Source organism: Lathamus discolor, chromosome Z (genome assembly GCF_037157495.1).
Source record: "Lathamus discolor isolate bLatDis1 chromosome Z, bLatDis1.hap1, whole genome shotgun sequence".
Taxonomy (NCBI): domain Eukaryota; kingdom Metazoa; phylum Chordata; class Aves; order Psittaciformes; family Psittacidae; genus Lathamus; species Lathamus discolor.
This window is the reverse complement of record NC_088909.1, coordinates 102,278,365-102,300,277: the sequence shown is the minus strand read 5'-3', so window position 1 is coordinate 102,300,277 and position 21,913 is coordinate 102,278,365. Positions and strand designations below refer to the sequence as shown.

The 21,913-nt window shown below is 50.1% G+C and overlaps 4 protein-coding genes across 4 annotated transcripts in view; 3 read left to right on the top strand and 1 right to left on the bottom strand.

The window, feature by feature from the left end:
* Positions 1-243: 243 nt before the first annotated feature.
* UBAP2 (ubiquitin associated protein 2) overlaps positions 244-21,913 on the bottom strand; it is a 102,017-nt gene continuing 80,347 nt past the window's right edge. Inside the window, exons 21-27 of the mRNA XM_065664048.1 lie at positions 7,524-7,602; positions 5,834-6,048; positions 4,364-4,463; positions 4,173-4,280; positions 2,641-2,708; positions 1,570-1,761; positions 244-436 (exon numbers count right to left, since the gene is read on the bottom strand). Of these exons, the coding sequence (XP_065520120.1) occupies positions 341-436; positions 1,570-1,761; positions 2,641-2,708; positions 4,173-4,280; positions 4,364-4,463; positions 5,834-6,048; positions 7,524-7,602 (858 nt within the window). The 3' untranslated portion in view covers positions 244-340. The remainder of the gene's footprint in view (positions 437-1,569; positions 1,762-2,640; positions 2,709-4,172; positions 4,281-4,363; positions 4,464-5,833; positions 6,049-7,523; positions 7,603-21,913) is intronic.
* Positions 11,487-12,062, top strand: LOC136005337 (interferon-like). Its single transcript, XM_065662735.1, has one exon. It carries the CDS (start codon positions 11,487-11,489, stop codon positions 12,060-12,062), a length of 576 nt encoding a protein of 191 aa, XP_065518807.1.
* On the top strand, positions 16,339-16,914 carry LOC136004916 (interferon-like). Its single transcript, XM_065661894.1, has one exon. The coding sequence runs from the start codon at positions 16,339-16,341 to the stop codon at positions 16,912-16,914; it is 576 nt and encodes a 191-aa protein (XP_065517966.1).
* LOC136004635 (interferon-like) lies at positions 21,229-21,804 on the top strand. The gene has a single exon (XM_065661278.1). The coding sequence runs from the start codon at positions 21,229-21,231 to the stop codon at positions 21,802-21,804; it is 576 nt and encodes a 191-aa protein (XP_065517350.1).

Here is a 21,913-nt window from a genome sequence, read left to right as displayed (position 1 = left end):
TGGTACAGATGGGAAATGAATAATTATTTCTCCTACAAAGAAAAAAAAAATGGGCTGCAAGATGCAGAAAACCCACATTTAGGCTCTATTACATTTACAAATACATACATAAATATATTACATACAACAGCAACTCAAAGAGGAAGCAGGCGAGTCACACAGAGGATGGATGGATGGCTGCAGTTCTCCCCGCACAGACGTTTGGCTAAGCAGTTACTTCTCCTAATAATTCCATGAATGGGCTTCGGCTTTTTTTCCTTTCTTTTCTTTTCTTTCATTTTGATTTGTTTCTTTTTCTCCTCCTCTCCTTCCACTCTCTCCCTCCTCCCTGGTGTCGGATTTAGTTTGTCCAGTATGGAGAAGTGCCATAGGCGGTTTTGGTAGCCTGAGACTTTTGCTGCATGGTGCTGGGTTGGTTGCGTTGGCCAGATCCACCCTAGAAACAGGAAACGAAGGAGATAAGAGGCATCAGCTGCCATAGGAAGAAGAGCCCATGTGAACATCACCAGAGGAGCTGCCACCCCAGGGGACAGCCCTAGTGCCCACCAGTGCAGCAGTGCTCCCCCTAAACTGACCCGTTGCTGCCCTGCATCTGTGTCTCACAATCCAGGATGAACAGCCACAGAGACACTGAAGCAGGAACGCATGGATGCACCATTCCACTGCCTCCCATCCAAGTCAGGTTTAAGCACAAGGAAGGAAAAGAGCCGGAGCAAAGGAGCACAAGGAAGGAAAGAAGCAAAGGCGCTCCCCCTCTCAAGATGAACAGAGGTGGAGCACCAGCCAAGGACAGCACACACACAGAGCAAGAAGTAATTTCCTATCTCTGGACTCTAAGACAGGACAGTCTGTTTTTTCAGGGAACATTAATAGTGAGAAAAGGAAGTACATGAGCTGGTGAAACCAAATCAGAGCTGATATGCAACCTGCAGGGGGATGCTGGACTTTATCCCCCAGGGCTACCATACGAGTGCTCATGATCTGCTCTCCTGATGGCAGCACTTGCCTCAGCCTCGCACCTCACAGCCCATCTCTCCACACCCTGCATTAGGATGGCCTCTTCACATACCCTCAGGCTAGCTGAGGCTGGCACGGACCCTGAGCCTCCTGTTCTCCAGCTTCAGCAGTCCCAGCTCTCCCAGCCCTTCCTCACAGGAGAGATGCTGCAGTCAGTCCTTTCACCATCTTTGTGGATCTATGCTGGACTTTCCCCAGTGTGTCCATGTCTCTCTCATACTGAGGACCCCAGAACTAGACACAACACTCCAGCTGTAGCCTCACTAGTGCTGAGTAGAGGGGAAGGATCAGCTGCCTTAACCTGCTGGCAATGCTTTCCCTAATGCAGCACAGGATCCCATTGTCCTTCTTTAGGGCAAGGGCATGAAGTTCCCTTCATGAGGTTCCCTGCCCAACCTGGTCAACAGCATCAAGTCTGTCAAAATGCAATCACTGTCAATCCTTTTTCCCAATGAGCAAAGCAAAGATTCAGAGGGAAGCCAACTCTCCTGGGATGTGGGAGGAGCAATCTGTCCTCAGGCATGCTGTAGAAGCAAGAAGGGGCCAACTCACCTGCCCGTCTTGCTGAAGATGGTGATGCAGCAACTGGGAATGAGGCTGCTGATGTGCAGGGAGGATATGGAGAAACGGGGCTGGAGCATAACCCGGGGCAGCACCAGGGTTCAGGGGCCCAGTCGATCCAAGAGCAGAGGGCAGGCTAAAAGGAGGCGGTGTGCCAGCATGGAATCCCTGCTTGTCAAACGTCTGCATGGGAGGCGATGGGGACAGTGTCAGAGACTGATATGTGCAGCCCCACAGTGTCCAGGTAAGAACAAGAACAGCCCAAACACATCACCTTAACCTTTCACCAACCCCATGAGCAAGCCAAGTTACATTAAATACTTGCAAGCACTTAGGCAGAGTAGTTCAGGAGTTTCAGCTCCTGTTCTCACCCATGCTTCTGCACTAATGTCTCCAGTATTCTATTTCTATTTCCACAGCTACTGTGCTCCTTTTCTCACCTACCTCTTTTTACTCAGTGGGACATGGGATGGCAGCAGCTGCCTGAAATCAGTCCTTCACACATTGCAGGGGCTCAGCCTTGACCTACCACGGCAGCCCAACAAAAATGCAAGAAAAACCTGCAGTAAGATTTTCCTTCCCTGTCCTCTGGCAAGCATGTAGCTGAGAGATGGCTTCCTATTTGTAAGCATAGCTCACATCCAGACACTAATTACCCTGGCTGAGGGTGCAGGCAGGAGAAAACAGGAGCTTGACATAAGCCCAGCACACCCTGTCAAAGCCCTTCCTGCCTTCCCTGGGAAGCTGTTTGCTGTGTATGGCCACAGGATGGCATGGCATAGGGGTCCTCAGGTGTTTGAGGCAGTGCTTGTGCATGGCAGGGGGGTTGGAACTAGATGGGTCCTTTCCAACCCAAATCATTCTGTGATTCTATGACTCATGTGCCGGCAGCTGCCGTCAGGAGCTGACAGGGCAGAAACGGTGGGCCAGAGGGTGAGACTCCACTCCAACAGCAAACAGAACCAGAAATCCCATGGTCTGCTGACCCCGAGATCCTGTGAACAGGAGGGGACCATGAGCCTGGGTTCAGGCCATGTGGGAGGAGAGCACAGTGTTGCTCACCTGAGTCTTGTTATAAACTGAGCCACTGATATCAGGCACACCTGTGTTACTTGAGGTCACTGAAACACCTGGAAAACAAGAAACAAGCCACCAACAATGAGAAAGTCAAATATACCCACCACGAGCCAATGCTTTGCTGCTGGCACCTTCAGTGGCCACAGTGGGTGCACCTTTACCCACAGCCGCTGCTCCACGCACCATGCTGCTGCTGCTGCCCAGCCCTGAGGAACCCCTCTGCTCTCTGACCTTATATGGGAACAGAAGAAAGGGCTTGGGTTCCTCACTCCTGCTGCAGAGTGGGACCCCAGCCCACTGGGATAAATCACAGCCCAGTAGTCACTGCTTGGGTTCAAACCACTTCACCAGGCAGCAGCTGGCTGCAACGAACACTCATATAAACTCACAAAAAGCCAACTTTCCCCTAGAATGAGGAATGCATTTGGCTCTACTGCAGCATTCAAGAGCTTTCCAGTAGTATGCTGAGCAATGAGACTCAGCATCTGCTACACATTTGAGTCCTTTGTCCTTTCACATCCTGCAGAAGGGTGAGGTCTGCAATGCTCTTGTGATTCAGGCTGGCTTCCACCAGGACCAGCTGCTGCCACAACAGGCTCAGAAACACTCACTTACCAGCAAGGTGGTTCTCAAGCCAGGCACGTATTCACAGTCTTATAAAGACTGTCTCCAATCATTCCACTTGGATCAGAATAAAACCAGTGGTTCCTTTGGCCAATGAATCAGAGGACTGGACTTGGAGAGTCTGCACTGCTCTAAGGTTGCCCCCTTCTCAGGAAAAGGGGGCTCCTTTTTGGATTGCTCCTCCACAGAGGAGAATGTGATCATTGGCTGAAGACAGTCCAGTTGGTGTTTCAAATGCACAGCAAATGCTTGGTATTTGCTTAAGCCCAGTGATGAACTAGTTAGTGCTAAGCAGTTCAGTAAACATTTCTCAGGTCTAACCAGCGTGTGCAGAATAAAGCTTTCATACAAGCTGTATAAATTCTTCAGCCTTTACAGTCAGAAAGGAAACATTTCCAGGCATGAAACAATGCAATGAGTTAACAGGGTGTATGCACAGCAGCTGAAACAACAGCCCAGATGTGTGAACTGCCCTGCTTGCCCCTAACACACAGCTGTCTTACGTGCCTACCAAGAAACTCAAAATCTAGTCTTCATTTGGCAGAGGACCATTTCAGCAGTAGCATCCAGCTGCTTAGGCTTCCAAAGCACAGCACTGCTGCAGGACCACTATTCTTCAGCAAAGTAAACTTTGGCAGTGGAAACAGTTCACCATGTCTCCCGTGTATAATTGAGGACAAAGCTGCGCATCAGCGACACAGATCCTTACACAAAGTTCAGCCACGAGGTTTAGAAGAAACAACTGGGCCATTAAAAAAGCATTGTATACGGGAGATGGAGAAACAGCTTGGATCATGACCCTGTTTAGAGCTGGCTGCTGTGTTGACTGCACAGCACTGGGAATCGGCCCTGCTAAGTCCCACTGAAGATCAATCTCAAGTCTCATGTGTTACCTTTCCCAGGTCCAGTGCCAGCAGATTTGTTTTGTGCTTGAGATGACCCACTGTAGCCTCCTTTGCTGTAATCTCCAGCTGCCGTTCCCTGCGTTAAGTCATCATAGCCTGCCGGTGTGTACAAGACAAGGTGTTAGAGTGTGCAAGCAGCTGGGCAGGCGCCCACATGAGAGGCGCAGTGGTGAGCATACCTGCCCCATAGCCATGCTGCCCATAGCCACTCGCTTGCTGGAAAGGAGTCGACGCGGTGTTCAGGTTGACTCCATGCTGTTTTGCAGATGCTGGAGGTACCTTGACAAAGGAAGGAAACAAAAGGCCCTGTTACCTGAGGAACAGCACACAAAACACAAGCTGCCTCTGCCATCTAGTGGGGAAGGCGCCTCCACCTAATGTGGAAGATTTAATATGGAGCTGGGAGCACTGGGATGGCACGGGACATGGCACTTACACTTCCAGAAGTAACTATCTATAGTGGATTAGTGCAAGCTAGAGCCATCCCTATGACTGCAGTGTAACCATGTCTCAGACCAGGCTGCTTCTTTCTTTCATATTCTTAATGTAAACAGCAAATTCTTACCCACAAACACATGAAGCAGCAACCACAGTGCCCTCCCCCCAGAACCAAACAAAACACCAGTTCCTGCCTGAGGCTGTTCATAAGGCACTGTCCTACAGGGCCCAAAACCAGAATCATCTAGTCTTCCTGCCTGGAACATCGCCTTTTCCCAAATAACCTTCTTCCACTGAGACTACCAGTACGGAGCTCTGACTTAATGGGGTCTCCTCTAACCTTGAAAGGATTTCCTAGGCACTCCAAGCTAACTGAAGCTTTGGGTCTCCCTTGGACTCTCCAGAGACTGGTAAGGGCTTTCAGGATCACCGAGCCAATGAGCTGTAACTTCTGCTATTTGCAGTAACCTGTGCAAGAGTCCATGAGTTTTGCATTTTAAATTTCCTGCTCTCCTGTGGAAGGGACGGAAACTGTTTTCTCAAGCTTGCATGTTTTTGGAGATCCCTTGCAGGCTGGGGAAGATAATGCTACACACCATTCTCGTGAGACCCCACCTGTGTACTGGATGCACTTCTGGGGTCCCCAGTACAAAAGAGAGAGATGGAACTATTACAGCAGGTCTAGAGAAGGGCCACAACAATGCTCAGAGGGCTGGTGAACTTTTGCTATGAAGATGGGCTGAGAGAGCTAGGGTTGTTCAGCCTGCAGAAGAGAAGGCTCTGGGGATAACTTATTGAGACCTTTCAACATTTAAAGTGGACTTACAGAAAAGATGGAGAAAAAATTTCTACCAGGTCCTGTACTGACAGGACAAAGGGCAATGGTTTTAAACTGAAAAAAACTAAGTTTAAATTGGACATAAGGAAGGTATTTTTTATGACAAGGGTGGTGAGGTGCTGGCACAGGTTGCCCAGCAAAGCTGTGGCTGCCCCATCCCTGGCAGTGTTCAAGGCCAGGTGATGCAGGGCTTTGAGTAACTGATCTAGTGAAGATGTCCCTGCTCATTGCTGGGCAGTTGGACCAAATGACTTTCAAAGGTCCCTTCCCACACAAACCATTCCATGATTCCAAGATGTAGATAGTTTGGGCTGGAGAGAACAAAACCGGAGAGGCACGAAACAAGGGTTACAGCTTAGGCTGTCACACTTACAAACATGGTTGGCCCATACTGGAATGCACTGGGTACACCGGGCACACCAGCATAGTAAGGTAACCCGGTGTAGCTGTACCCTGGGGGCAGGGTCGGGTTGAGGAAGGGCTGCTGAGTCGTGTGGTGAGTCTGTGTCTGGTTCTGCTGCGGCTGGGCAAGCGTGGTCGCCGGAGCAGGGGAGGCAGAATCCCCACGGCCAAATTTCGTTACGTCACCTGCAAAAGAAGGAACTGATCAGAAAAGCTATCCAAGCTACTCCGAAAGTGGAGGACTCACAGGGCTCAAATCCTCTGAATACAAGCAGACCACTACAGAATAGAGCACATCCTACACTTGAAAGCCAGCAGTTGTTCAAGGGAAGCACTCTCCTGGTCTCTGTTTCTGATGGCCACATGGACATTGCCTGTTTGTGGCACTGAACTCTGTGCTGTGGCTAATCCACTGATAAAGTGGAGATAACCAATACTTACCTATCTCACATGGTCTGAGCAGATTCACTACTATCAGATCATTGCAATAAAACATGCTAAAAGCAGGAAGTATGGTAAATAGCCAAAAGGCAAATGGTTGTTGGGTTAAAGTGTGACTTTCCTGGAGGTTAAGTTGGTTAGCTAAGCTTCATGGGCTGAAAGCAAGTTAGAATTTACAGGCAGTGATGGGTATATTCTTGTCAATGTCTGTTTATTTGTCAAGCATGACTAGTTAAGATGTCTGGTTCCTCACACCACCAAAGTTCTGGAGACAGTAGCTGAAGGCCAGGAAAGCAAGGCTTGCATCGTGGGCCACCTTATTGAAGAAGTAGGAAGGGAAATTCAGTTAAAAACCCAAAAGCAGCCTCCTGAGAGAAGTGATTACGAAGCAGAAAACTCTTGAACACTTGCATTTTCTGGCAGCCTACAGAACAGCACACACACACCTCTTTTAGGGAGGTTTATAGGGAGGTTACATACATCAATCACATTATCTCATTCTCAGCCAGTACTCCTTTTTGTTGGTTACCAACAAGTATGACAACACTCAATACCGTCAATATAGGAATTGTACTATGTATAACTACAGTTATAAGTTGTAATCTGGTCACAGTGGATGAAAACCATGGGGTGAAAATCCTGTATGGCATTAATGTCATCTCTGCACACCAGTAACTGAGGAGCAAGAGAAGGAATGAGTATGGGCTTCTTAAAGCACATGCTTTTCTGAATGAAATCCCTTAGATTTGGAGAGGGTGAGGGACAGCCTGCTACATGGAAATATAACAGTGCTAAAATAGCAGTAACGAAGTATGGGGTGCTGCTGAGAAGAGTCTATTCCAGTGCCAAAAAAAAGGAAAGCAAGCCAGTTGAATTTTCAGAAGAATGATTAAGCTATGGAATATCTTTCAAGCACCTGTATGTGCTCAGGAAGGGCACCAGATGACACAGCGCTTACACTCATAGCAATTCTACGATTGTTCTCAAAGGCTATCTAGCTTATTCCCAGATGTCACATATGAATTACTGACCAAACCCACAAAGAAACATCAGTGTCAGGGTTGAGAGGCAGATGCTCACTTCTGTTTGTCTAGTTTGGACTGATGGGTTTAACTGCTTACAATAGGCAAAAACAACTGCTCTTGCAGCAATGGCAGGATGACCTGCATCAAGAAACCAGCACATCTCACTTACCATCCTCACCTTTAAACAGCACTCACCTGAGTACGGATTGTTAGCAAGGCTCCCATCTCTGCCTGTCAAGGTTGCTGGAGCAGGGAATGTAATTCCATAGTAATCCTTGGAAAGAGACAACATCGTTTATTAATAGTTGAAACCATGACAAAGATGGACAGCTCTTATGAGCCCTGCATTATAAGCGTAAGAAAATTTGTCAGGAAAGGGTTTGGGCAGAAGGTGACCTCATTGCTTACAGCAGAGCTTTAGATTAACCCGCATCCTCAACTTCAAAATAAACCTGCTTCATGATGTTTTTAGTATAGTGTAACAAATACTTCATCTCTTAACAGTAAGCTAAAGACAATGACTACACACTTTCCCCTCCCAACCCTCAGCTCTGAGCTGTCATATTCCAGTGAGAAGACTCTTCCAGTGCCTGGAAGAACAACAGACCACCAGGAGCCAAAGACATGGGGTCAGGCCACGACCATAATCACAATGTGGATGTAGGCTGAAAGTCTGACACTTGTGCCATGCCCCATTTTCTAGAAGTGGAAACATCAGCTAAGAAAGCAGCACAAACATTTAAAAACAAGGCAAAAAAAAAAAAAAAAAGAGAGAAAAAACAAGAGAGGAAAATGGAAAAAGAGTTACTACCAGATGACTCGGAAATTTATTTAAACTATGCTTCAGGAGAACTGTCCTGGGTTCAGCAGTAGCAGTCATTTTTTTCCTTCTTAGTAGCTGGTGCACTGCCGTGCTTTTGACTTTCAGCCTGAGAACAGCGCAGATAACACCGATGTTTTCAGTTGCTGCTCAGTAATGTTTAGTCTGACCAAGGACTTTGTGAGTCTCATGCTCTGCCAGGGAGGAGGGGAGGCCAGGAGGAAGCAGAGACAGGACACCTGACCCAAACTAGCCGAAGAGGTATTCCATACCACAGAATGTCATGCCCAGTATATAAACCAGGGCCGGTTAGCTGGAAGGGCTAGATCACTGCTCAGGTCAGGCTGGGTATCGGTCAGCGGGTGGTGAGCAGTTGTATTCCCTTGTTATTTCCCTTATCATCATTATTATTGGTGGTAGCAGTAGTGGTTTGTGTTATACCTTAGTTACTGGACTGTTCTTATCCCAGCCCGTAGGAGTTACATTCTTCTGATTCTCCTCCCCATCCATCTGGGAGCAGGTGGAGGAAGGGGGGCAGTGAGCGAGCCACTGCGTGGTTTTGAGTTACTGGCTGGGTTTAAACCATGACAAGAACTCTTCAAAGTGGGATGTGCAAGACAATCCATTGGGGTGCATGAACAAACTGATTTTGGTACCATTAGAAAATAAAATAAAATTATAAGATAAGATATTTTTTAAAAAATAGTGCTTGTTTAACCTTAAATCCTTTTTTAATTTTTATTTTTGTGTATGCTTTATAACAGTCAGATTAGCACAGTATCATACATATATAATTCAGAAATAAAAACATATTTGGGATGAGTGCTCAGAAATTTGTAACTGATGGGGTGTGCAATCAAAAAAGATGCAGACCACTGCCTCAGATCATTCTTCTAGGTCTTCTACAGAAAAGTAAGACAGCCCTGACCCTAGAAAGTCTGCACTCAGAGACCACAGCACATGTCAGCAAAACCGAAGCAGCATTTTGTCTCAATTTGGGAGAAAAAGAGAAAAGTTTGCCCTTCACTAAGGGGCTAGTACTAAACTATGCATTTTTCCTTCTAATTCTTATGGTTTACTTCTCATCACCTCTGGTCCACTGAGATATAACCATTTCCACACATCTCCAACACTGAAAATCACAGAATGGTTTGGGTTGTAAAGGACCTTAAAGCTCATTCAGTTCCAAAACCCCTGCCACATGCAGGTACCCCTTCCACTAGACCAGAATGCTCCAAGACCCATCTAGCCTGGCCTTGAACACCGCCAGGGATGCGGCAGCCACAGCTTCCTTGGGCAACCTGTGCCAGGGTCCCACCACTCTCATAGCGAAGAATTTCTCCCTCATGTCTAATCTCAATCTCCCCTTTGTCAGGTTAAAGCCATTCCCCCTTGTCCTGCCACTACCTGCCTTTCTAAAAAGCTGATCTCCAGGTTTCTTGTAGTACCTTTAGGCTCTGGAAGCTGCTCTAAGGTCTCCCTGGAGCCTCCTCTTCTCCAGGCTGAACCAGCCCAGCTCTCTCAGCCTGTCTCCAGCACAGAGGTGCTCCAGCCCTCAGAGAATCTCCATGGCCTCCTCTGGACTTGCTCAAGCAGGTATATGTCCCTCTTGCGATGGGGACCCCAGAACTGCACCTAGTATTCCAAGTGGGGTCTCACAAGACCACACTAAAGGGGCAGGATCACCTCCTTCGACCTGTTGGTCACAATCCTTTTGATGCAGCCCAGCATGCTGTTGGTTTCTGGGCTGCAAGTGCACACTGCCCAGTCATGTTGAGCTTCTTGTCATCCAACACCCCCAAGTCCTTCTCCTCAGGCTGCTCTCAATCCATTCTCTGCCCACCCTGTATTTGTGCTTGGGATTGTCACAACCCAAGGAAAAATATCCTCTTCCTTCATACCTGCCTCAGCAAATTCCCTGGCACCTCAAATGATCTCTCACAGTTGACAGCACCTTCCACCTTTCTGTATTTCTGTGCATCACCTCCATTTCCTACACCCTATCCTCCATCACTGAACACGAAATATTCCAACAAAGATTAAGTACTACAGGTGCTTTCGTAACTTGAAACAGTGCCATATTTCATCATCCTTTCATTGCCAGGTAATTCCACCTAATCAACTCTGGCAAGAACAATTTAATAAAGGACAACCAAATTAACATTATAAGTCTTAAAGCACCACTCCCATTTCATTCCAAGGAAAAAGCCAACAAAAACAGAATGCAAGAATACATCTGAATAGGATTCAGTGGAGAGAGACTCTTCATCAGGGACTGTAGCTATAGACAAGGGGTGATGGGTTTAAACTTAAACAGGCGAAGTTCATGTTAGATATAAGGAAGAAGTTCTTTACTGTGAGGGTGGTGAGGCACTGGAACAGGTTGCCCAGGGAAGTGGGAAATGCCACATCCTTGGCAGTGTTCAAGGCCAGGTTGCACAGAGCCTTGGGGCAACATGGTCTAGTGTGAGGCATCCCTGGCCTGCAACATCTAACGTTGTCTAATTTCTACAGCAAATTCGAAATGTAATAATCCCCCCCAAAAATCTAGAAATTACAACCACTGCATGAATAGCTGAAAAATAGCATTTATGCATTTGTTTGTAAATATCAACACGCTGAAGAGAAATAGACTGGGAAATGTAAAAACTGAAACTGACAGATGACCCCAGAAATATCCTGTGAGATATCTGCAGAGAGGAGAAACTCTTCCACAGCAAAGCTGTAGATATGATAAGGAAAGTAAAAGGAAAAAAGGAAAAAGAAAGTAAAAGGAAAAAAAAAAACCAAACAGAGAAAGTATAGTGACACATTAAAAACATTTCCAATAAAAAAGGAAAACATGTATTAATTCATACATACAAATAGAAAAATAACATAAGAGAAATCGATATGGATAGGCAGAGAGACTTGAAAACAAAAACAAAGAACAGTAATGAACAAAACAGAGAAAAAGGAAATCCTGAAAGGCATCCCAAAATCCACATTTTCATATCCCCTGCTAAACCATAACAGTACAGCAGCTTGGGACACCTCTGCACACCAACAGCATTCATGGGAAAGAACCAGCTCCCCTTTCCCTTCCTTAGAGCAGGGCAACCCCCTGCTCAGACTTCGACAAGCATAAAAAGAAAGGCCTAAGGAAAAACTAAACAGAAAGCAAAACCGAAAATGGAACTAGGGAAATCCTGTCTAGAGGATGGTGATGATGAATGGAAAGTAGTGCCATACATAAAGCTGCCACCAAGCAGCATCCCCAGACAGTGCCCACCTGCACCACCACCAAGACGCAGCACGCTCCTCCCCAGCGCCCACCAGGCAGCACCCGCAGCCCCACCATGCCTGCGCCCGCAACCGCACAGCCCCGCCTGGGCCGCGGCGCCCCGGCGCTCCTGCTCCTCCTCACGGCTCTCGCCACCGGCCTCGCCTGCCACCACCGGCCTGCCCGCGATGACACCTTCCCCTGGCGCAGCCTCCAGCTCCTCCAGGCCATGGCTCCCAGCCCCACGCCGCCCTGCCAACACCAGCAGGCGCCCCTCTTCCCCGACACCCTCCTGCACATCACCCACCCGCAGCAAGCCGCTGCCACCGCCCTCCGCATCCTCCAGCACCTCTTCCACACCCTCGCCAGCCCCAGCACCCCCCAGCACTGGCACAACCAGCCACGGCACCAGCTCCTCAACAGCCTCAATCATTACGTCCACCACCTGGAGCACTGCCTGTCAGGCAATGTCAGACGCTTCCAAAGCCGAGGACCCCACAACCTGCTGCTCAAGATCAACAAATACATCCATGGCATCAAGGGCTACCTCCGTGCCCACAACTACAGCACCTGCGCCTGGGACCACGTTCGCCTTGAAGCTCACACCTTGTTCCAACACTTGGACAAACTCTTCCGGCAAATGAAGATCTGATTTGCTCTCACCCTCTAACAAACGCGGCACCAAATGCCTGTCCTCAGCCAATGTCGGTGGCCACAGAGGAAGTGGAGGCAGCTGCAGCCTGGGCTGGGACTGATCTGTGTTGCCAGAGCTCCTCCAGGCAGGATCCTGCGTTGAGAGGGAATGGGCACGACCACATTGAGGCTAAAACTGAGCTGTGGGACAGCCGCACTGCTCATACTGCTGGGAAGGCAGGAGGGGATTGCTGTGCTGCTCGCCTATGGGCAGCCTATGGACAAGGGGATGGGAGAGGGCTGGCATTTATTACCTATGGAGAGATCCAGCCTATCCAGGCTGTGACCGCCCCTGATGGAGGGGGAGGTCTCCATGGACAATGAGAGACTCTTGCAACAACGAAAGAACTGTTATTTATATATTTATATAGCTGGCCATGGATTGTTTGGTTATTTATTTATTTATTTATTTATTTATTTATTTATTTATGTCCTTCTTGCAAATAAAGACATTTTGTAAAAACAAAAAAGAAGGAAAAAGACATGGTCATTATGCATGTACCTGATAGGCAAAGACAGGGAATCTCCAGGCAGGCAGGGATGAGTCTCCCTCCTGCAGCCTAGCCCACCAATACCTCCTGCCCTGGCCAAAGGCTCCAAACAGCAACCTACTCTCAGTGTCCCACCATGGTCCTTCAAGCCCATAGGCATCTCCTGCTGATGCCAGACTCTGGGAGCACATGCTTGCCCAGAGGACATGATGCCTGCCCTGCGTGCACCCCCTCTCCCATCACCCACCCTCTTCCTTGCCAACCCTTTCCCCCTACTAAGACATGACAGTCCTTTCCTAACAACGACCCTATCACAAACCACCCCACAGCAATGCCTAAGTACTGCTAGGTGCACCAAGCAGAGTAGCATGGACAAGATGCACCTGAAAAAGACATGGAGGTGACCCACCAAAGCCTGTGACATTTGGACAAGGAACAACATACCAGCACTACAACCCCCCCACAAAAACATAAATACAAGCTGGGCAGAGAACAGATTGAGAGCAGCCCTGAGGAGAAGGACTTGGGGGTGTTGGCTGATGAGAAGCACAGCATGAACATGCTCAACAAGAGGAGTGTGTGCTTACAGCCCAGTAACCAGCCCTATATGCTGGGCTGCATCAAAAGGAACATGACCAGCAGGTCAAGGCAGAAGATCCTGCCCCTTTGCTCTGCTCTCATGACAACCCCCTGCTGTCTTGCATACAGGTCTGGGGCAACAACACAAAAGGGAAATGGACCTGCTTGAGCGAGTCCAGAGGAGGCCACGGAAATTCTCCGAGAGCTGGAGCAGCTCTGTGCAGGAGACAGGCTGAGAGAGCTAGGTTTGTTCAAGCCTAGAGAAGAGAAGGCTCCAAGGAGACCTTAGAACAGCTTCCAGTGCCTAAAGGTGCTAAAAGAAAAGTGGAGATGGCATTTTTACTAAGACCTGTAGGGATGAAGGGGAATAGCTTTAAACTGACAGAGAGTAGATTGAGAGTAGACATGAGGACAAAATTCTTCACTATGAGAGTGGTGGTACCATGGCACAGGTTGCCCAAGGAAGCTGTGGCTGTCCCATCCCTGCCAGTGTTGAAGGCCAGGTTGGACAGGGCTTGGAGAAACCTGGTCTAGCGGAAAGTGTTCCATGGCAGGGATTGGAACTTAAGAGCTTTAAGGTCCCTTTCAAACCAAAACATTCTGTGATTCCATAAACATCAGAAAAGAGATCGGGGAGATTGAGAGATGGCCATTACTGGAGATTTACGCAAAAGCATTACTGGAAAAGGCAATCAGCAACCTCCTCTGATAGGACCAATCCTCAGAACAAGAATGCACTAAGGACCCTCCACAGAAAAATACACAACCGGAATAAACTTAAACCAACAGGAAGATATGATGTACAGACAGAGATAAAAACAAAAATAGAAACTGAAGTTGCAGTAGTATCAGGCATAATAATACAAATGCAAATCACCAAGAAAACCTAGAAATCTAGGGGAAAAACTTGTCTGTAGAGAGTATTTCGCTCCACACAACACAAACACAAGGAGCTCAAAACAAATTCCTCAACAGGCAAAAATTGAAAATAAGTGAATATATTAATGGATGAATCACCACAATTCTTCAAAAACCAACTATTTAGAAAAGATCTATAGTCAAGAAACACCATGAGCTTCAAATAGGGAAAAGGAAGCAAAGGCATTATAGAACCTTAATAGATACAAATAAAGCACGCAAGAAAAAGACAGCGAACTGTTTCTGCAAGGCACATCTAAACAGGAAGGTCATATAACTCTACAGAAACACATCTTTAAAAAATAAAAAAAAAAAAAAAATTAAACAAAAAATGAAGTAATCAACTGAAAACAATGATGACAAATGTACCAAACGTCAAACCCCACAACCACTACTACAGCCCAACGAAAGGAAAAGGGACTTGGGCAGGAAGAGAAATCCAGCACAACACAACTGGAAAGAGACAGAGCCACAGAGGAAAAGCAGAAAGCACAAAAAACTCACCAGCAGCACACGCACCTCACACGTGGCTGCCCCTGAGCTTTCCCATCACCACGAAACACTACACCAAAACCCCTGCCCCAGAACCGGCACCAACCAAAACACAACCACAGGCAGTGGCAGTGTTTTGTCAAGAGGTCTTTATTTGGTGTGACTAAATAGGTGGCAGTGTGTTCTGCCACAGAAAACGTGGAATTAGTAAACACCTTTCTTCTCTGGAAATGGGCAACACTGGCCTTCCTCCAGTTATCGAGCACCCTCTCCCGTTACCCATCTTTGTCCAATGACGATGGAGGCAGCAGAACAACAACATCTGCCAGCTCCCTAAGCACCCTTGGCTGCTTCTCATCAGGGCCCAAGGGTTTATGGGTGTTTAGTCTGTCCAGCCGATCCCTAAGCCAACTTTCTACAACAAGGGGGAAACTTCAGCTCTAACCTCTGAGCTCAGGGACTCTGGAGGGCCATCCCTAGCTGTAAAGACTGAGGCAAAGAAGATGTTTGCCAATTCTGCCTTTTCTGTGTCTTCTCTAACCAAAACACCCATTCATGCAGCATCAGCCCCACATTTTACTCATCCTCCTTTTGCTGCTGATACGCATGAAGAAGCCCTTCTTGTTGACCTTGATGTTCTTTGCAGGCTCAATTCTCACTATGCCTTTGCATCCATTCTCTCACCCCTGCATACATGGAGAGAACATTCCTATAATTCTCCCACCTGGCTGGCCATTTTCCCACGTCCCACGTATTTCTCTACTGAGTTCATGATTTTCTAGAGGCTTGCTACTCATCTATGCAGGTCTCATGCCCCCTTTGCCTGATTTCTTCATCGCGGGGATACATGGGTCTTGAGAGTGGAGAACTGGTGCTAAACACACATGGGCAGCCACTTCCACACCAGCACAGCGTGATCCTTGCTGCTGCAAGGGACCCAGCCCAGCAGCACCAGCCAAATCAGTAAAATTCTTCCCTGTTGCATCTTCCTTTTCCTCCTGCCTTCCCTCTTCCCTTTCCAACCCACCCGCAGCACTGACGGCAGCAAACACAGGAGAAGCTGGGGCAGCTCCATCCAGGAACACATCCCATGCCCAAAAGCCTACACTCAGAGCCACCTCCTCAGAGACTAAAGCCACCCAATGTCATCACTCCAGGAAGGGATTTTCCAGGCTCTGCCATGACATTACGTCACAACCCTTCAAACAGCAACATGAACTACAGCAAGAGGAAAGCAAAGGCAGGACACCAGCAACAGGAAAATGGACCAGAGCCAACACCAGGGCATTCCAGGTGGAAATGCCGCTGGGGCACAAAGGGAAAGTGCAGCTACAGATACGCGGCACCACAGCTAGCCTGCAGGCACCAAGCAAACCCCAAAGCACCTCCCAGCACACCCGCCCACAAGGGCTCTGACCTAGTGTTTCTCATCCCCCATGCAACCACTGCAGCCAGCCTGCCCCCAGCACAGCACCCGCAAAGCCCACTGTGCCCTCACCACAACGGCATTTCCCCAAGAGCACCACAACCTCCAGCACAAACTAAAAACTTCAGTGTGAAACTAGAAACCACAGCCCAAACTGGAAACCACAACCGGCCACCGGCCGCAAGCGCAAAGCCAGGAAGGGGAAGCCGCGCTGGCACCACATAAAGCTGCCACCCGGCAGCATCCCCAGCACAGCGCCCACCCGCACCACCACCAAGACGCAGCACGCTCCTCCCCAGCGCCCACCAGGCAGCACCCGCAGCCCCACCATGCCTGCGCCCGCAACCGCACAGCCCCGCCTGGGCCGCGGCGCCCCGGCGCTCCTGCTCCTCCTCACGGCTCTCGCCACCGGCCTCGCCTGCCACCACCGGCCTGCCCGCGATGACACCTTCCCCTGGCGCAGCCTCCAGCTCCTCCAGGCCATGGCTCCCAGCCCCACGCCGCCCTGCCAACACCAGCAGGCGCCCCTCTTCCCCGACACCCTCCTGCACATCACCCACCCGCAGCAAGCCGCCGCCACCGCCCTCCGCATCCTCCAGCACCTCTTCCACACCCTCGCCAGCCCCAGCACCCCCCAGCACTGGCACAACCAGCCACGGCACCAGCTCCTCAACAGCCTCCAGCACCGCATCCAGCGCCTCCAGCACTGCCTGCCGCACGACGCCACGCTCTTCCCGGGACAAGGGCCCCGCAACCCGCTGCTCTCCATCAACAAATACTTCCGACACATCCAGGACTTCCTGCGCGCACACAACCACAGCGCCTGCGCCTGGGACCACGTCCGCCTCGAAGCTCGCCTCTGCTTCCAGCACCTGCACAACCTCACCCGCACCGTGCGCAATTAGCACGGCCACCCCACGCTCCCGCACCGCCCCGACACCGGCACCGCTGGGGCAGCGCCCGCACACACCCACCTCGGGCCTCCAGCACCCTCCGCAACAGCCGCCGACAGAGCCGCCCCGACCCCGCGGCTCCTGCGCCCGCTGCTCCCCGACACAGCTGCTCTATTTATTGGCACACGCTGCCGCCTATTTATTCACCTATTTATTCACCTATTTATTCACCTATTTATTCACCTATTTATTCACACTAAATAAAGACCTCTTGACAAAACTCCGCCACTGCCTCTGCAACCTGTTCCAGTGTTTCACCACTGTTACGGTAGAGAACTGTTTCCTTGTATCTAATGTGAGCTTTGCCTTCCTGAGGTTAAAACCTTGTCCTATGGCTACTGTGCCTGATGAAGACTGCTTCTCCTGCATCCTCGCAGGCCACCTTCAGATACTGCAATGCTGCTATGAGGTTTCCACGCAGCTCTTCTTCTCCAGGATGCACAGCCCCAACTTTCTCAGCCTGCGCTCATATGGGTGGTCTTTCTGTCCCCCTGATCATCCTCATGGCCTCCTCTGGATTTGCCTCAACAGCTCTCCATCCTTCTAATATTGAGGACACCAGAACTGCACACAGTGCTCCAAGTGTACTTAAATCATTTATTGAGTGGTGCATTTTTCTCTGGAGGTCCTAAATGCATCCTGCTGCTGAGGGTAGGACCTATCACAGAAGGTTGCTGGTGGCAGCTGTAACTGCTCTTGGTGACCTCTGGCAGTGTCTCAGCACTCTCGTGGTAGAGAATTTCTTCAGGTGGAAAGGGGGACAGGCCAAGTTGGCGACCTACAGGAATATTCTCAGTGTATGGAGAAATACAATGACAAAGGCCAAGGCCCCCTTAAAACTGAGCCTTGCAAAAGACATCAAGGTCAACAAAAAGGGCTCCTGTGAGTATTTCAGCAGCAAAAAGAATACAAGGAACATGTGGCACCACTGCTAAATCTTACAGATGTCCTGGTAATAGAAGAGACACAGAGAAGGCCCAGTTACTGAATGCTTTCTTTGCATCAGCCTTTACAACTAAGGATGGCCCTCAGGACTCCCTGACCTCTGGGGTTAGAGATGAAGGCTGGACAAAGGAAGACTTCCCCCAGTTTGTAGGGAGCTGGGGTAGGGGTAGGCTGGACAGACTCAATACCAATAAACCCGTGGGCCCTGTTGGGATGCAGGCAAGAGTGCTGAGGGAGCCGGCAGAAGTTATTGCTCTGCTGCCTCCATCATCCTTGGACAATCCTGGACCATGGGAGAGGTGTCCAAATGGCTGGAGGAATGCCAATGTCATCCATCTATAGAAAACAGAAGGAGGACTCAGGACACCACCAGCCAGTCACCCTCACCTCTATCCCTGGAAAGGTGACGGAACAGGTCATTCTGGAGGTGATCTGCACGCACGTAGAAGAGGCATCTGGAAAGGCTCTGATCAATGGTATGAGATTCAACAAGGCAATCTGTCAGGTCCTGCACTTGGGCAACAACAACCCCATGCAATGCCCCAAGCTTCAGGAAGAGTGGCTAGAAAGCTACTCAGTGGAAAAGGACCCGAAGGTGCTAAGGAGCTGACTGATGGACATGAACATAAGCAGCTTGTGGCCAGGCAGCCAAGAAGCCAACGGCACCCTGGCCTGGACCAGCAATAGCGTGGCGGCAGGGCCAGGGCAGTGATCATCCCCCTGCACTGGGCACTGGTGAGGCTGCACCTCGAATCCTGTGTTCAGTTCTGGGCCCCTCACTACAAGAGAGACATTGAGGTGCTGTAGCGGGGCCAGAGGAGGGCAATGGAGCTGGTGAAGGCTCTGGAGAACAAGTGTGATGAGGAACGGCTGAGGGACCTGTGCGGGGCGTTAGTCTGGAGAAGAGAAGGCTCAGGGAGGACTTTATCGCTCTCTGCAACTACCTGAAAGGAGGTTACAGTGAGCTGGGGGGCAATCTCTTCTCCCACATTAAAAGTGACAGGACAAGAGGAAATAGCCTCAGGCTGTGCCACAGGAGGTTTAGATTAGATAGTAGGAACAATTCCTTCACTGAGAGGGTGCTCAGAACTGAACACTTCCCAGGGCAGTGGTGGAATCACTGTCCCTGGAAGCGTTCAGAAACCTCCTAGACAAAGCCATTCGTGACATGGTTTAGTGGTAGCCTTTGCAGTCCTGGAATGATACTTTGGCTTGACGTTAAATGTCTTTTCCAACCTAGTTCATTCCATGATGTATTTCTATGAAAGTCTGTCCCCAGCCTTCTTGGAAGCCTCCTATTGGGCTTGAAAGGCCACTGGAAGGTCGCTCTGGAGCCTTCTCTCACCCAAGTGAACAGCTCTGTCAAGCTTTCCTCCTTGGAGAGGTGCTTCAAGCCTGTGGTGCTGTTTGTGTCCCTGATCTTCGAGGAGCCCAGCAGGTCCGGGCTTTTCCCGAGTGCAAATCCAGAGCTGATGATCCTCAGTCGGTGTAGAGTGGGGTGGGCAGTGGAAAACCTTGAGAAGCCAAGTGCTGAAGAAATGCTTGTGCAGAGGATGGCTAAAGACCATCAGAAGCTTCCCAAAGATGTGTTTGGAAGTGCCTCATTGGGAAGGTGGCAAAGGGAAGGGAGGGCGTGGGCTGTGCAGAGCCCTGTTTGGAGCAGGGCTTGGAGTAGGTGCTGGGCAGACGTGGCTTCCCCCAACTCAAGAAGAGCTTGCTGAGCAGGTGAGACGAGAGGCACTTCCTAAGCTCACGTATGAGGGTTTTACTGGAGACGGTGTCAAAAGCCTTGCTGAACCAGAGGTGGATAACATGCACTACTGTCCACTCGTCAACCCGTATTGCCGTATCATTGTAAAAGGCTCCTACTTTGCCCAAGCAAGATCTACCCTTGGTGAATCCATGCCGACTACTCCTCAGGATCTTATTTTCTTCAACATGCTTGGTTCTGACCACCAGATTGACCTATTCCATCACCTATCCAGGTATGGAGATCAGACTGAAATGGGACAGTGATTTCCCGAACCTCTTTCTTGCCCTTTCTATAGACAGAGTAACATTGGTCTTCTCCAGTCATCGGGCACCTCTCCTGTTCCGCATACTTGGACAATGATGACAAGGGCAGCAGATATACAACATTTGCCAGCTCCCTCAGCACCTTTGGCTGCAACCCCTCAGGGCCCATGGGTTTATGGGTGTGCAATCTGTCCAACCTATCCATAACACAAATCTCTGTAACCAGGGGAATTCTTCCTTTCTCCAGCCTTCATCAATAACCTTCAAGGTCTGAAACTCCAGAGGGACATCCTTACTGGTAAAGACTGAGGCGAAAAAGACGTTCACTAATTCTGCATTTTCTGCGTCTTCTGTAATCAGGACACCAACTGATACAGCATTAGCCCCACATTATACTTATCTTGCTTTTCCTGCTAGGTATACATGAAGAAGCCCTCCTTGTTGTCCTTATGTCATCTGCAAGGCTCAGTTCTAGGCTCACCTTGGCTTTCCTCGTTCTATCTCTGCGTACAGTGACAACTTGTAGCCACTCCCTCTCTCAGCAACGGCCTTTGAGAACAAAAGGCCTTTCACCTCACAAGGCCATAAGCAACCACTTCTGATACCTCCTATCCTCAGCACAAGTACGCACACAAGAGCTCCAACAAAAAAAAAGACCACTGCAAACAAAAAACATTAAAGAAAAGATAGAAACGATGCACAGTGATGAAAGCAAAAACAGAAACAGAAAAGTGTCCAGAAACACAATAACCAATGATGTCATCACTTGAATACACAATGATGTAATCACACAATAAAACATACCAAGAGCAAAATCCCACAACGACTGATACAGCCCAACAGAAAGGAAAAGGGAATAGGGCAGGAAGGGAAATCCAGCACAGCACAACTGGAAAGAGACAGAGCCACAGAGGAAAAGCAGAAAGCACAAAAAACCACAACAGCAGCACGAGTGCTTCACATGTGGCTGCCCCTGAGCTTTCCCATCTCCACGAAACACTACACCGAAACCCCTGCCGCCATAACCAGCACCAACCAAAACACAACCACAAAGCATGGCCAAGGACTTCCCCGCACACGACCACGCCAAAAAAGGCTCTTTCACAAACGCGACAGAGCCCCTGCCGAAACTGGAAACCACAACCGGCAACCGGCCGCAAGCGCAAAGCCAGGAAGGGGAAGCCGCGCTGGCACCACATAAAGCTGCCACCCGGCAGCATCCCCAGCACAGCGCCCACCCGCACCACCACCAAGACGCAGCACGCTCCTCCCCAGCGCCCACCAGGCAGCACCCGCAGCCCCACCATGCCTGCGCCCGCAACCGCACAGCCCCGCCTGGGCCGCGGCGCCCCGGCGCTCCTGCTCCTCCTCACGGCTCTCGCCACCGGCCTCGCCTGCCACCACCGGCCTGCCCGCGATGACACCTTCCCCTGGCGCAGCCTCCAGCTCCTCCAGGCCATGGCTCCCAGCCCCACGCCGCCCTGCCAACACCAGCAGGCGCCCCTCTTCCCCGACACCCTCCTGCACATCACCCACCCGCAGCAAGCCGCCGCCACCGCCCTCCGCATCCTCCAGCACCTCTTCCACACCCTCGCCAGCCCCAGCACCCCCCAGCACTGGCACAACCAGCCACGGCACCAGCTCCTCAACAGCCTCCAGCACCGCATCCAGCGCCTCCAGCACTGCCTGCCGCACGACGCCACGCTCTTCCCGGGACAAGGGCCCCGCAACCCGCTGCTCTCCATCAACAAATACTTCCGACACATCCAGGACTTCCTGCGCGCACACAACCACAGCGCCTGCGCCTGGGACCACGTCCGCCTCGAAGCTCGCCTCTGCTTCCAGCACCTGCACAACCTCACCCGCACCGTGCGCAATTAGCACGGCCACCCCACGCTCCCGCACCGCCCCGACACCGGCACCGCTGGGGCAGCGCCCGCACACACCCACCTCGGGCCTCCAGCACCCTCCGCAACAGCCGCCGACAGAG

Bases quoted from the DNA above. Each gene is read 5' to 3' on its own strand.
- LOC136005337 (XM_065662735.1), top strand. From the start codon at position 11,487: ATGCCTGCGCCCGCAACCGCACAGCCCCGCCTGGGCCGCGGCGCCCCG.
- LOC136004916 (XM_065661894.1), top strand. From the start codon at position 16,339: ATGCCTGCGCCCGCAACCGCACAGCCCCGCCTGGGCCGCGGCGCCCCG.
- LOC136004635 (XM_065661278.1), top strand. From the start codon at position 21,229: ATGCCTGCGCCCGCAACCGCACAGCCCCGCCTGGGCCGCGGCGCCCCG.